The sequence below is a fragment of the Netta rufina genome (genome assembly GCF_964035555.1).
Source record: "Netta rufina genome assembly, chromosome: 14".
In the NCBI taxonomy this organism is placed as follows: domain Eukaryota; kingdom Metazoa; phylum Chordata; class Aves; order Anseriformes; family Anatidae; genus Netta; species Netta rufina.
The window spans coordinates 8,324,285-8,338,361 of NC_140137.1; the positions used below are offsets into that span (position 1 = coordinate 8,324,285).

The following is a 14,077-nucleotide window of genomic DNA, read 5'->3' on the forward strand; positions in this document are numbered from 1 at the left end:
CATGGAGGACCCGCTCCCCCTGCCCTCTCTATTTCTCCCCATTCAACCCCCCCCCAAGATGCCCATCCCCTCTCCACCACCCATGTCCTCTCCCCACTGTGCTCCCCTCCAAAGACCCAGCACCAACACCCCTCTGAGAACCCCCCCAAACTCATCACCCCTTATACTCCAATCCCATGGCTCCCATCCCCATGTCAACCATCCCCATGGCTTCCATCCCGCCCATCCCCATGACATCCATCCCCATGGTTCCCAACCCCAAGACACCCATCCCCATCTCATCCATCCCTCCCATCCCCATGGCTCCCATCCCCATTGCACCCCTCCCCATGGCTCCCATCTCTCCCATCCCCATGGCTCCCCGGGGACCCGTCCCCTCTGCACTCACCCCCCCCCTTTGCAACACGCTCGCACTGAGAACATCGCCAGGCGCTCCAGGAGACAAGACAGCAACCCCAGCCACAGGGCTTGGAGCTTCGGGGTCCTACTGGTGACCCCGAGCAGAAAGTAGGGAGCCCACCCACAGGCAGTGGCCTGGGGAAGCTGGTCTTGGACAAGCACCCCTCCGATCTGGCTCTGCCGGGGGGACCCAAGAGGGGCACCGGACACTGCCGCCGCCAGAGCCGCGGGGAGGCGTGAGCAGTCGAGTTGGCAGTGGAGTCAGAGATCCTGGCCAGCGCGGCCAAAATTGCACATTCTGCCCAGTTAGGCCCTGAAACTACAGAGCTACAATTAAAAACAAGTTCAGGAGCGTGACCTGCTCAGGCAGCCAGGCCAGGAGAGCGTGGCCCCGCCGCGTGGCTGCGGGTAGAGCGGGGACGCCCGGACGGATGGCCACCAGGAGCGAGGCGCCTGCCCCATGGGGCCGCCGGCCGGCGGGTGGGGAGCAGCAGCGGGGGGCCGGGAGGAGGGTCCTGCCCCCTCCGGGTGGCACCCCGAGGTCCCCAGGGCAGGTGAGGAGCAGGGCTGGGGCCCCACGGCCCCGCAGGTCACCGGGAGCTGGCCACATCCTGCCACCGCTGCCCAAGCAAAGGGAGAGAAGCTGCTCAGAGAGGGGCTGCTGGAGGTGGGAGGTGGGCAGGGGGGCCCCCGACAGGCACCACAGCGCCGGCAGGGCAGCCCGCTGGCCGCAGCAGCCAGTGGGGCGGCACCGGGGCGCCGTGTCCCTGCGGTGTCCCCACCCTGTGCTGGTCGAGCCATCGGTGAGAAGAGCCCCAGCCTCTCCCCGTGCGCGGACCGAGGGTGAGCAGCGGGGGAAACCGTCCTGCAGCTACCACTGGCCTTGCTCCCTAAGGAAGATCCCAGAGATGAAGACGACCGACGCGCGAGTACGGGAAGAACAAGGGTGCAGCACAGCCCGTCCCCACGTCCCAGCGGGGAGGAGGGGACCGGGGAAGGGTGACCCAGGAATGAGGCGTGAGTCCCCCAGAGCCCTCCTGCCGGGGTCACCCAAAAAACAGGCGGAGGTGCTCAGGGACGCACCACCCGGGCATCCCCGCTCCGGCGTGCGCATCTCCGGGAGCGCCGTCCCCGCCGCCTGCGCGGTGTCACCCGCTTGGGTACCCTGCAGGGGAGCCGGGGGCAGCGGGGACCGGACAATGGAAGAGAAAGCTGGAGCCCGTGAGAGCGGCCCTGTGGCCTAAGGGCGGTGGGACACCAGCGGGCAGGGGCGTGGTGGCCCCCGGCGTGACCCTGAGACAACGCTCCTCCTGACGAAGGCAATGGTGGCTTACAGGCGGACAGGACGGAGGTCGAAGGCATGGCACAGCCGGCCCCACCGGCATCCCCGGCCCCGCAGGAGGCACAAGGCGATGGGCTGAGACGCCACAGCCAATGCCAACCTCCCTGCCAGCGGAGTGGGACTGAGGGCTTCTCCGGACCCAGCCGGTCCCTTGCCTGGGGACTTCCCCGTCCCTCCTCCGGCCATCGGGCGCAGGGCCACCAGGGACACCCCCAGTGCAGCCCCCGCCTATGGCACCGGGCAGTCCCTAGGGACCCTGCAGCTTGTGGGCACAGTGACAACGTTCCGAAAGAGATCCAGGCTGAAAAATAGTCAAGTCCCTACAGTCCGGCTAGGGCTGCCCCTCTCCTCCAGCTCCCCAGCTGCCGTTTCAGGGACTGGTCACATCTCTATTTACAATATAGAACACGAGTGTGGGCCGGACGCTGCGCTCCCGCGGGCTCTTCCACGCAGCAAACCATTCAAAGCTGGAACTTGCTCCCTGTGGATTGGGATTGTGTGTGTGTGTGTGTGTTCGTTTAAATGTCTTTTGTTTCAAGGACAATAAAAAGTTTCGATCAGGCAGGACTTGAATGTCATTCCTAAGGTTCGTATTTACAGGAGTCTACAGCAAAGAGCCGGGCAGCTCGCTCCCTGTGCGCGGGGACACCCCTCGTCCTATGCCCCAGGAACTCCACCAGCTCTGCGCGGACCTTTGGTACGTCAGCCCTTCTCCCCGGCCGTGCCCTCCGCACCAGGAGCCTGCCCAGCCCTCCCCGACCACGCAGTTCAGAGGCATGCACCCGCAAGTGCTCAGAAATCGGGTTTTGGATGCCTTCACCCCTCCCACCCGCCCCGGAAAATGGGTTATAAAGGCGCTCCTTCCATCCCTGCCTTGCCCTGCCCTGCTGTCCTCACAGCCCCTGGGCACCTCAACCACCACCCGGAGGAGACCCGGCCGCAGGAGCCCGTAAAGCATCGAAGTTTCAAATGTTCCTCTGGACGCTGGCCTCAGAAGCACGTCTGCTCCCTGCCCCTCGGGCCAGCCTCACAGGTATATCTCCCTCTTGGTGGTCTGGGACGAGGGGGTGGTGGCTGGCTGGAAGTCCGAGGTCTGGGTGAGAGGAATTTCCTCCATGGGAGAGTCCTTGCAGGGCTCATGGCTACTATTGGAGAAGGCACTGTACGTGGGGAGCAGGCGGAGGTTGGCCATTTTGGTGCTGCGCTCTTCTGAGAGTCTGGGGCTGCCATTCCCGACTTGCTCTTGACTCCCTCTGTCTTGGTAAGGCACAAAAGTGGAGAGTTTGAGGGCGTTCTTGGGCCTGCGGCTGGGGGAGGATTGGCCGGGCATCCAGCAGGTGTCGGAGTGGCCGAACTCTGTGCACTCCCGGGTACAGGTCCCAGTCATGGCTACATCGGGCAGAGGCCGGAGATCTGCAAGAAGCAAGGGAGAGCATTGTTAGGCATGGCCGGGACCTGCCAGGTTGGCGGGGTGAGGCTGGAGGTCCCCCCAGCACCCATGGGGTGACCAAGAGGGCCGGTTTCCCAGGCCAGAGAGGGACCCCGCGACCCCTTGGGAGGAGGAGCAGGGCTGGGAGGCCTCTGCCCTCCTGCAGCAGGGGGACGGGGATGGAAGGACCCACGGCCACCCAGGGAATGGAGGCAGGGCTGGGTGGGGAGCCCAAGGCTCCTGGCAGCCGGTGCCTCCTGCCAAGCTCAGCCCAGCTCCCCGTGGACAATAAACCCCTGCAGTGGGTGCGGGTGGGACAACGGCGAGGCAGAGCTCCCTGCGCCCACCCTAGGACACAGGTACCCCCCTGGTCCAGTACCCTTGGACACCCCAAAAGCTTCGTCATGCATGGACAGGAGTCCTCAGTCCTGTCCCAAATCCATGGGACAGTCCATGTCCCAAATGCAGCCAGGCTTTTCACTGCCCTCAGGTACAGCCAGGTCTCCTGAGCACCAGCTATGGGCCATCCTGCCCTGCTTGCCACCCAGCCATCCCAAGTACCAACTGGAGGTTCCTCTCCGAAACCAGATAGAGGTCCTCAGACCTCTCCTGGTCTCCCAGAGTCTGGCAACATGACGAAGCACACCTGGGAGAGCCCACAGCCACCCTAGAGTGGTTGGACATTTCTGATACCTGTGAATCCCTGCCCCAGGTGTGTCCAAACTTCTCTGTGTCAAACACTGGCCCGTGAGAGCGCTGGATATCTGAGGGCATCATAGCTCCCCGGCTGCTGGAGAGTGGCCACCAGCTGCACCACATCATGGGCTGGTGTCCTCAGGCACCGGCCACTCTCCATCCCAGACATTTCGAGGCCTTGCTGTGCCCTGGCCACATGTCCTGGCCACAGGGAGTGCCCATCACAGGTCTGCAGAGGCTGCAGCATGGCATTTCCAGGCAAAGGTGAGCAAACCTTCAGGAGCCATCCCAGACTCAAGCCATCCCTTGCCATCAGCCCCCTCGGGGCACCACACAGCCCCCTGCCACCACCGGGACACCTCACTGCCACGGGCGCCTGCTGGCGGCTCAAGGCTGGTGCCGATGCTAGGACAGAAGGGCAGGCTGCTCAGGACCCCAGGCCCTGGTAGGAGGCAAACCAGAGCCCTTTGCAGCGTGCTGAGGCTCTGTCCCTGCAGCACGTCCCTCCTGCCACCAGCCTGGGGCTCGAGGACATGTGTGTCCCCAAGTCACCCTGCACAGCTTTCACACACAGGCACCACCGTGATTGCAACGAGGTCACTGCAGGAGAAGGCTCCATATGATGCTGGGAACGGTTGGAAAGGGTCAAAAGTGAGAGCTGAAGGGACAGGTATGGACGAGGGGGCACAGTTAGCAGAGAAGCAGTGTGTGGGAACATATCTTGCCCTAAAACAACCCCCACTGCATCCCAAATTCTCCCGTCCGCTGGCGCACGTGTTAGCTGCGATATCCTGGCAGACGCCACAAGGACATACCTCCGTGCAGACCCCCTTCACAGCCTGCTCCGCTCGGGGGACTCTAATGAGGAGCAGAAAAAGGACGAGAGGGTCACATCAGTGCACAGCCCCAGCCTCCACCAGCCCTCCCCGTCGCATTGCACCAAGCCCCAAAACGTCCTCTCGGTACCCACTGCCTCCAAGGAGTCCCTTGGCCTCTCCTGGTCCCGCTCCAGCCTCCTTCAGGCTGCTTGGCCACCGCTGCCAAGCTCTCACTGGTTTCTCCAGCCTCACCCTAGCCTCCCAGCTGGCCCTTGCAGGGCTCGCAGAGCCTGTGGCCACCCAGCTCGTGGTGGCCCAAGCCCTGCAGGCAGATGTGCGCACAGGCACATGGCTACGACCCAACTGGATGTGCTTCTGTGGGTGCTCGGGTGGGCACACGGAGAGGAACCCGCACGCAGGGGACAGCCATGCTCATGCTGCAGGGTGCAACAGCAGGGGACCAAGCATCACGGGGACCAAAGTGACCCAAAAGGCCACTGTGAGAGCTCAGCTTGCCAGCGCAGGGCTTTAGGATCATTCTCAGAGCCATGGACAAACTGTCCTACCCTGAGAGCATGCAGAGTTGCCTCATCTATTTTTCTAAGCCATGGGTAGAGAGAAATACTCAAAGCCAGAGGTGGGGCACCTCAGTTTTCACCTCCTGGGACTAACAGGATGCTCTGGTGGCCGCTGGTTGGTCAACCTATGGCCATGTTGTGTTGCCTTTCACTTCTGTTCAAGAGGCAACGTCTCCGTCTCCTGTCATCTCCTTTCCCAATGCAAAATTTGGACAGCTTGTCATCATTTCCACGTCCAGAAAGCCTCGGTGCTGCTCATTCACACAGTGGGGAGTCCTGGGTGCCCCCAGTTCCTGCTCCAAGGGAAGGTGCTCTGCTGAGGGTGCCGGCAGGGCTGAAATAAAGCCACCTCTCCAGGGAACAAAGCTGTGGAGATTTCCTTGCGCCAATAGCAGCTGAGAAATCGCAGGGTCAAGCAGGAACTCGGTGTTCAGGGTCTTTTATTCTGCTTTTCCCATTGTCTGTTTCTGGCACGAAAGCCGTTTTCCAGCGTTGTCTCTTGCAGTGAGATGCTGGCACCGCGCTCTCCGCTAAAGGAGCGCATTATGTGCCGCGAGCACAACCAGCTCCACTTCCAGAGCCCGGGAACGGGGCAGGGTGCAATTCCTGAATAGCCCCAATTTACAGCAAACACGACCCCACGGCCTAATTCTCAGCACATGCCGGTGGGCTGGAGTTCAATGTGCCACCACAGGCAAGCACAAATCTTTGGGGGTAAGCTGGTGGGAATCCTGCCCACAAAGGGCCGATTCTGGGTGCGAGGTCAACGAAGACGCTGCGTTTCCCAGAGCTTTGCCTGTTCACTGCAGGCCAGAGGGGTCAGCCCATCCTGTTATCAGCATCCCCATGCCAGAAGGCTGAACGTCCCTGCCCCGAGGGATGCGTGGTTGTTTGGGCATCTGCAGACCACTGGCTCCCCCCTTTCTATTGCTTGGCTCTCTCCGCTTGCCTGGGGGCTGCTCGGCTTCATTGCATAGGAATGAGCCGGGGCAGTAAAAGTCGCATCCCTTTGAACTTTTCAGATGAAAAGGGGGCTTTATGGGACATGCATTCAGAGATGGGCTGGGTCTGGCCCTGGCTGGAGGAGGGGAAGCTCCCTGAGCAGCAGCCCTGTTCTCCCCCCTCTTCTCCCGGCATCCAGGGCACCTCTGCTCTTTGGGAAGGAGTCTTGTGCTGGGCCGTCTCCTTAGAGGCACATATTGGTGCCGCTGCTAATTATCTCTCTATATCCCACTTGCAAGGGCTCCTTCTAGTAGTGTTATTGCTCTTCGTGGGAGATTTCAACAGTGCACTTGAGTGCCATTAGACGGAAGACAAAAGCAGGCAGCATCACTCAGCAGGCACTTCCATCTCCTGCAGTAGATGGGCTGGGGCTCCCTCGCCCACTACAAGCCAGGTATCTTCAAGCACAGGCTGACAGCCAGCCCGGACCACAGCTTTTTGCCACCATCTCCAACGTGCACACCCTGGTTTGGTTCCTCCACTCGTGTCAGACATCATCAGTACCATAAGCATGGTGCTCAGGGCTGGGGGAGCAGGGATGCTGCAGCACACGAGGACAGGTATTTGGGGGCGAGGGTTTGCAGAGGAGCTCTGGGAAGGAGGAACATGGGGCTGGGGGTGCGAGACAGCAGGGCACAGCAGAGGATGCAGAGAAGCGCAGGAGGGGGAAGAGAGAAGCATGCGAGGAGGGAGTGGGGAGGCTCAGGGCTATGGGGAGATTGGGAGAGCAGCTGGGAGGCACAGCAGGATGCGTTCCTGAAGCGTTAGATCGGAAAGACTTGTCTTCCCTCCCTGATGGCACGGAGAACATCAGACCCTAACTTCATCCAGCCCCCCTGCTCAGAGCCCAGCAGCACTGCTCCTCTCCCAGACCATCCCACCTGGGATGGGGAAGCCAGGACTTGCCGTCCAAACTGCTGGCTTTTGGCCGAGGCAGGACACTGCTCCTAGCACAGGCTGCTTCATCACCTCCACTCCCAGGTGTGGACACCTGGCAACACCACTCCTCCCTGCACCGAGCCCTCAGGGCTCTGCAGAGCATTGCTGGGATGTCCCTTATGGTGGTGACCTTCCATGGCACCCTGTCCCAGCAGCACTGTCCTCCCTGCCCGTGTCCCTGCCATGGGAACGGCTCCTCCCTGGTGTTGCTCTCTCCCACAGCTCCCTACAGCACACCTCCCTCACGTGGGCGCCCTTCCCCAGCTCCACCCTAGCTCACTGGGGCCATTCCTGCACCATCCATGTCCCACCCCCAAAGCTCTCGCACCTACAGGCACCAGCACCCGCAGGCTCTCCCCAGCAGGCCCCATTCCCCCATGCGCTCCCGCTGCCAGGTACCATTCTCCTGCTCTCCCCAGGCACCACTCCCCTACAAGCACCTACCTCCAGGCAGCTCTCCCCTGCCGCGTTCCCCCCTACAGGTGCTGTCCCCCCTCCGCACCACTCTTGGCGAGCACCGTTCCCCCATGGCGCTGATGCCTACAGGTACCGGTCCCCCGCGGTGCCACCACGTCCCCCAGGTGCCATGTTTCACAGCGCTGTTCCCTCCAGATACCTCTCCCCTGCGGTGCCGCTTGCTCCAGGCACCGCTGCTGCATGGGCTGCTCCCTCACAGTGCAGCCAGTTGGGTAGTGAGCCCCCAAATCCTGGTTTTATATGCTGCAACCCCAGTGCTTTCCATGTCTTCACGCCCCAGTGCTGTGGGGATGTGTCCCCTGCACCATCCCTCCCCTAGATGCACCCTTCTCCATGCCTTTCTCCTACACTGCTGGCAGCAGGAGATGCTCAACAGCCCGTCCCCTGCTCGTCCCCTGACTTGTCGTGAGCTTTCTTTGGTGCACAGGAGCTCAGGGGCTCTGCCTCAGTGCCCCTTCCCCTTCAGAGAGCTTTTGGGAGGGGGGAGCCGTGCTGCAGGTGGCTGCGGAGCCCTGCACTGCTTTGCAGAGCCCTGATACCAGGTCCTCCCCTTCAAGGCCCCCAGAAGAGGTGGGCACGGCAAGTGGATGCCCACCTTCTGGACACGGGGGGGGCCTAAGCATCACCTCCTGCAGCCCCCTCTGGTCCCTGATTCCCACCCTGCACGTAGCCACCAGCACAAGCCCTCTTTCTCCAGCGCAGCACCAGCGTGACACCAATTTCTCTTTCCAGGCCTTGGGGAAGGCGGCTGGACCGATGCCCATTTCCACAGCGATGCTCCAGAGATCAATGAGCAGAGAAATATCAGAAGCTGAGCGCACAAGCGGCGCGCTCCCCGCCGTCCACGTCAGTCCCTATTTTTCCTAGAATGAGCTCATGCCATCCCCACAACACCCGGGCAGACGGTTTGCAGGACCACTCCTCGCACTACAACACCCAGGCAGACGGCTTCGGGGACCAATTCTAGCACGACAACACCCGGGCAGATGGCTTTCCAAACTTAACACCGTCGTGACAGCACGCAGACAGATGGCTGCCGGTGTCTGGGAGCGACCCTACAGTGCCCATCAAGGTGGTTACTGCAGCTCCACGCCACACCTACAGCTCTTGGGCCACGGTGAGCATCACCAGCGCTCGCAATAAATACCGAGAAAGATCCAGCTCTGATGCCAGCACACAGATGGATCTCTCCTGGGCACCAAAGTCAACAGATATAGCGCACACAGCCTTCTCCCCCAGACCCTGCAGCAGCGAGCAGCGCTCCCCTAACGCTGAACAATGGTGTCTAAACACCAGTGCAGACAGCTCGCTCCAAAGTTAATGGCCTGTCAGCCCCCAGATGCACACACGGATCAAACCATGGCCCCTGGAGTATATTACAGCAGCATATACTAACTGCAGCACCGAAGCAAACGACTTCCCAGATCCTGCCAAGGGTATCGCAGCAGAACCAGTGTGTAATTAATGGGGACAGATGCACCCACCAGCCTCAGCATCACCGGCACAGGTAGCGTAACGCTAAAACGCTTTGTCACAGGCCTCGGCAGCGAGGGCCCGAGCCCAGGCTCCCAGGGGACATCTTCCACCTCCTTCCCTTGCTGCTGGGGCTGGAGGGACCACATCCCTGCCACCGCTGCACCTGCAGCCCGCGGGTGGCTGTGACACACCAGCATCCTGCAGCCATCGCCGCGGCAACGGGATGCGGGTCGCACCGCTGGCACCGAGAGCATCCAGACTGAAGGCTCTGGGTCCTGCCCATGCTCCTGAGGCTCAGAGGAATCTCTCCAAAATCACCTGCCCCCCATCTTCACTGCAATCCCTGCAAGACTCAGGGAAGCAAATCGCATCCCCTCTAACAGATTCTGCACTTGTGGTGCTGGCTGGATGATCTCCTGCCCTGGCACCACGGGGCTTCAACCTTCTCTGGGCTATAAAAAGCAGAATTATTACATTAAATTACAGAATAATTACATTAAGAACTACCTTAATAGGATTAAGGGGTTCAAAGGTTAGGAAATGCCAAAATTAGGATTGTCCCTGCAGTCTTAATTCACTTCTTGAAAGTCTGCTTCGTGAGGCAGACCAGAGCCACTGTCTGGTGGAAAACATTTTCCCTGGGGTCCTTTGGGGCTGCAGGGGAGAGGACAGGAAAACCTGGGAGATGAACTGGGCTTTTTGGGGAGGGGGAAGAGCCTTTGCCAGCGAGACTCCACCCCACGGGCTGCGGAAACCGGAGAAGGCACAATGAAAGGGTCAGGAAATCACAGCAAATTGCATCTTCAAAGCTTGGGGCTGGGGGGCAGTGGGATTCTTTTACTATGGAGTAAACCCAGCCATTTCCTTTCCTATCTCCTTTTGGAAGCGAGATATCTGGGCAGGTTTCAACATCTATTTTCAAAATACTTGGGAAGCCACAGACATCCACCATGAAAAACCATTTCCTTGTCATTCAAGTTTGCCAAAATTTCAAGCAATGTAAAGATAATAATGGGCATTGCTGGGCACCCCTCCTCACCTGTGCTCTACAAAACACAGCGGCAAGTCTCCCTCTGAGATGAAACCCCGCTGCCTATAACGCCCAAACACTGTGCTCTGGACAGCCAAGAACTGCTCACGACTCCCACAAACAACAGACCTTTAACAAAAGACCACCCGAAGGGCCAGGCAGCCACGCAGTAACCAAACCAAACCGTGCCGTACCCAAATCACCTTCCTGGTCTCATCGTTCTCCCCCCCAGTACCCAGGGGAGCACCAACCCCTGAGACACCTCCTGGAGCACACAGAGGTCGGACAAGGAGCTTCCAGCTGGTTCCTCGGCCACTCTTCCCCTTCTGCCTTTTGCATCCTCTCTTGCTGGAGCTAATGATGGTTATGTAAATCCGCAGAGGAACAACACCTGCCGTCCCCAGGGGCTGTCAGCTCATGCATGCCTCGTATGCGCATTCCTGCTGCCCAAATACCGACACACAATTGCTGCGTGCACATTCCCACCTCGCCTTTGCCAATGCCTCCTGTGCACAGGATTCCTCCCAGACGCTCCCCAGCCTGTGTCCGTGGGGCTGACCTGTCCCCCTGTCCCACCAGGGCTCTCTGGGGACACCAGGAAGCATGGTCCAGGGTCTCCAGCCGATGGGACGAGGTGACCAGAAGGAGCCAGGCCACCAAGAGCTCCAGATACCTGCCACCCTACAGCCGAGGAGCCCTTTGGTGACCCTCTGAAGCAATGCACTCTGCAGCCCTGTGTCTGGGTGAACAGCAGCAGAGCAGAGGTCTGTCATTGTGGCACCAGGCCCTGGAGAGCTCTTGGTCCTTATTATTATTATGGGTTGCTGACATCTCCCCACATACAGCAGTCCTCTTACCCCATCTTCTTCCTCCCCTCCCAGAGCACCTGGAGACCTCCCCCCCAGCTCCTGCAGTAGGATCCTGCCCCACACCCCTGACACTGTCCCCAAGAGGGGACGAGCGCAGCAGCACGGCGGCCCCACGCCACCCTCAAGGCACAGGATGTGTTAAAGCAGCAAATGCTTCAGACAGAAGGAACCTGGCCAGCTAATCCCAGAGCTTTACCTTGCCTGTGAAAGGCGGAGGTCTAATCCTGCTGCCGTGGCACGGAGTGGGGGACACACAGGGGTCCCCCCCCCAGCTCCCCTGGTACCCCATCCCTGGGAGCAGCCTTGGTACTCTCCTGCCACTGCAGCCAGCCTCCCTCTAAGGGTTAACTCTCCTCGTCGGAGCTTCTGCTTGCTAATTAGAAGGAGCCCAGGCAAGTGCGGTGGCAGACACCGCTGCACTTATCTCCCCACTTCCGGGGCTCTGCCCTTATCATTTAATTAAAGCTGCGGCCGTGCTTCCCTTCCTGGCAGCAGCTCATCAGGGAGGGCACTGGAGCTTGTGGCAGCCTCGGTGGGAAGCGGGAGAAGGGCAGGGAACGTGCCCTGGGAATGCCAAAAAAAAAGGGAGAAGCCGACAGAGGGGTGGCTCCCTTTGGGCAAGCTGCTCTCAGCCCCATTCCAGACTAGGAGCAGCCCATGCCATGCAGCACCAGCCCCCCCCAAAAAAAACTGGGACCCCCCCCCAAGTGCTGGGGACTGGGCTTGCCCCAGGAGGGACGTCCACGGAGCTGGGACCCTGCAGAACGATGCCGTTTGAAGGCTGCACCAGGGCATGTGGGCGCAGCTATGCGGGGGATGCGTGCTGGCATCCCTTCGGTGCAAACCTCAGCCTTTTGGGGTAAACAACCCCCAGCCGATGCTGACAGCTTCTGTGCCAAATTCCACACCTCTCTTCCAAAGCATAGTTAAGCTAATGTGTCTTGAAAGGAAATTTTTATAACCAGTTTGTTAGCACGGCTGAGACAGCATGTCTTGTTCTCAGAAAACAGCTGGAATGCCTTAGCTAAAACTTAAGAAAGAAAGAAAAAGAAATCAACCTGAGGGAAACCCAGCATGGAAAATTTAAGCTTTAGTGTTGGAAATCTGCTGAAGTGATAAGCAATTGAAAATAAGTCTGTATAATGCAAAATGTCAGGCAGCCCGGGGCTGCGCGGTCTATATAATGATCCCCACCGCAGGTTGCGAGGGGAGACGCGGGCACACGCTTGGCACACTCCAAGGAGAGGAAGGGGGCGACCGTGGCTCCTAGGCCCTCCCAACCCCAAGTGTATGAGCAAGAATTAACAGAGGGAGGAAAAAAAAAAGTCTTTTTGCAGCAGGTTTTGGACCTCACCTAGAGGCTGGTGTTGGGCAGCTGCGTGCCAGCCCAGGAGGTGACCGCGAGGTGCACCAGGACGTGGGACACCGCACCGGCTTTACGAGCGCTCAGCGCTTGCTCCTCGGTGGCTGTCTTTCATTGTACGCTTGTATTGCGGCTCTTGTGTCAAGGAGAAAAGAACTGGCATACGTGTGTCTGCCTTTGAACAAAACCATTGTTAAGCTCCATCAACAATTTAATAATCTTTCACTAGCAGGACAATGAATCAGGGGAAATTGTTCTTGCAGGGGGGCCGGGAGCCGTGCAGCAAAGAGCTGCTCAAGGCCTTTGAAGTCACATAGGTGTTTAAGTGACAAAAGAAATCACAACTTTATGAAAAGGGCTGGCCTCAGCTGGGGGGGCTGCAGACAAAGGAACCCCAGAGCACACGGGGGAGATGCAGAGCAGGGGGAGGAGGAGAAGCCGCCCCTGGAAGGGGCTCAAGCCTAAGCCCCAAGGAAGCTTGGAGAGGAATCAGCAGTTTGGATTTGTGCGCTGGTGCTTTGTTTCCTTTCCAGGATTTTTCCTGGGATGCTTAAGAGCAAAGAGAGCACAGGCTCCTGTTGTTTCAGGAGCCTTGTTGTTTTTTTGTAGCAGCTGGCTTGTTGCTTGCACCGTATCGCAGACCTCGAGGAGGGAGAGAAGCAGAGGACAGGTCCCTGCAGGGCTCCAGCGGTGAGCAGCGGGCATTTGGAGGGCCAGGGGATGGGCACCAGACCCGGGCTGATGCTCTTGGGCACCATGGGGTGTGGGCACCCAGCACCACATCCACCCTGAGAGTCTAATGCAGGTAAAATACAGCACGCACCAGTTTGGGTGAGCATTAAGGCGGAGAGATCACCCTGAAGCTGAGACCCTGCACACGGCTTTGGCTGGGGGCTATCATAGAGAAAATGAGAAAGGGTTTGGAATGAGGAGAGGATTGGGTAGGGTGTGCTCCACCGCAAGCAGATAGCCCTCTCTGAAAACACAGCCAGGAAACCAGGAGGAACACCCCAGCACAAGACAAGGGAGTCAGGCTGCCGGCTGCTGGAAGGTGAGGAGCAGCCCACAGGGGAGAGCACGAACCAGGCACCAAGGCCAGCTGAAAACACACGTCCTTCGCCCCCCAACAGCCACACGCTCACAGGTTGGAAGTCCGCAGCGGATGGTAAATGGTAAAGATTTTTGTGGCTGGCACACGGCAGAAGCAGCACTCACACTGGCCAAATCCTCCCGCAGTGCAGCCAAAATTCCTGCCAAGGAATCAGCCCAGGTGGTTAACGACTCTGAATTAAATGGCTTGCCATCATGCTGGCATGATTCCCCACGGAGGCACGGGGAGCTTTGCAGCTGATGGCCGTGACTGGGGAGATCTCATCTCCTGGAAAAAGAGGAGGCGTCAACGCCACTGCAGCTTGCTAAAGGTGAGCACAAGCACGGGAGGACATCAGCTCATCTCTGAAAATGGAAGGTTTGGGAATGGGGAAAAGAGCAGACTGCGGTTTGTTTGGAAAAAAAAAAAAAATCATCAGCCTTCATCTGATGCTGATGAAAACTGCTTGCTGTTAGCGTGGCAGAAAGGCAGCCTCATGAGAGGGTGGGAATGGGAAGAAAAATCTCCTCTCTGAGGGGAAATGCCAGTCCCTCCACCCCTGGGTGCTG

General features: G+C 59.4%; 1 protein-coding gene across 1 annotated transcript in view; it reads right to left on the reverse strand.

The window, feature by feature from the left end:
• Window positions 1-2,768: 2,768 nt before the first annotated feature.
• PCDH1 (protocadherin 1) overlaps window positions 2,769-14,077 on the reverse strand; it is a gene marked incomplete at its 3' end in the record, with an annotated part of 43,640 nt that continues 32,331 nt past the window's right edge. The window contains exon 5 of the mRNA XM_084295313.1: window positions 2,769-3,154. Coding sequence (XP_084151439.1) covers window positions 2,769-3,154 — 386 coding nt within the window. The remainder of the gene's footprint in view (window positions 3,155-14,077) is intronic.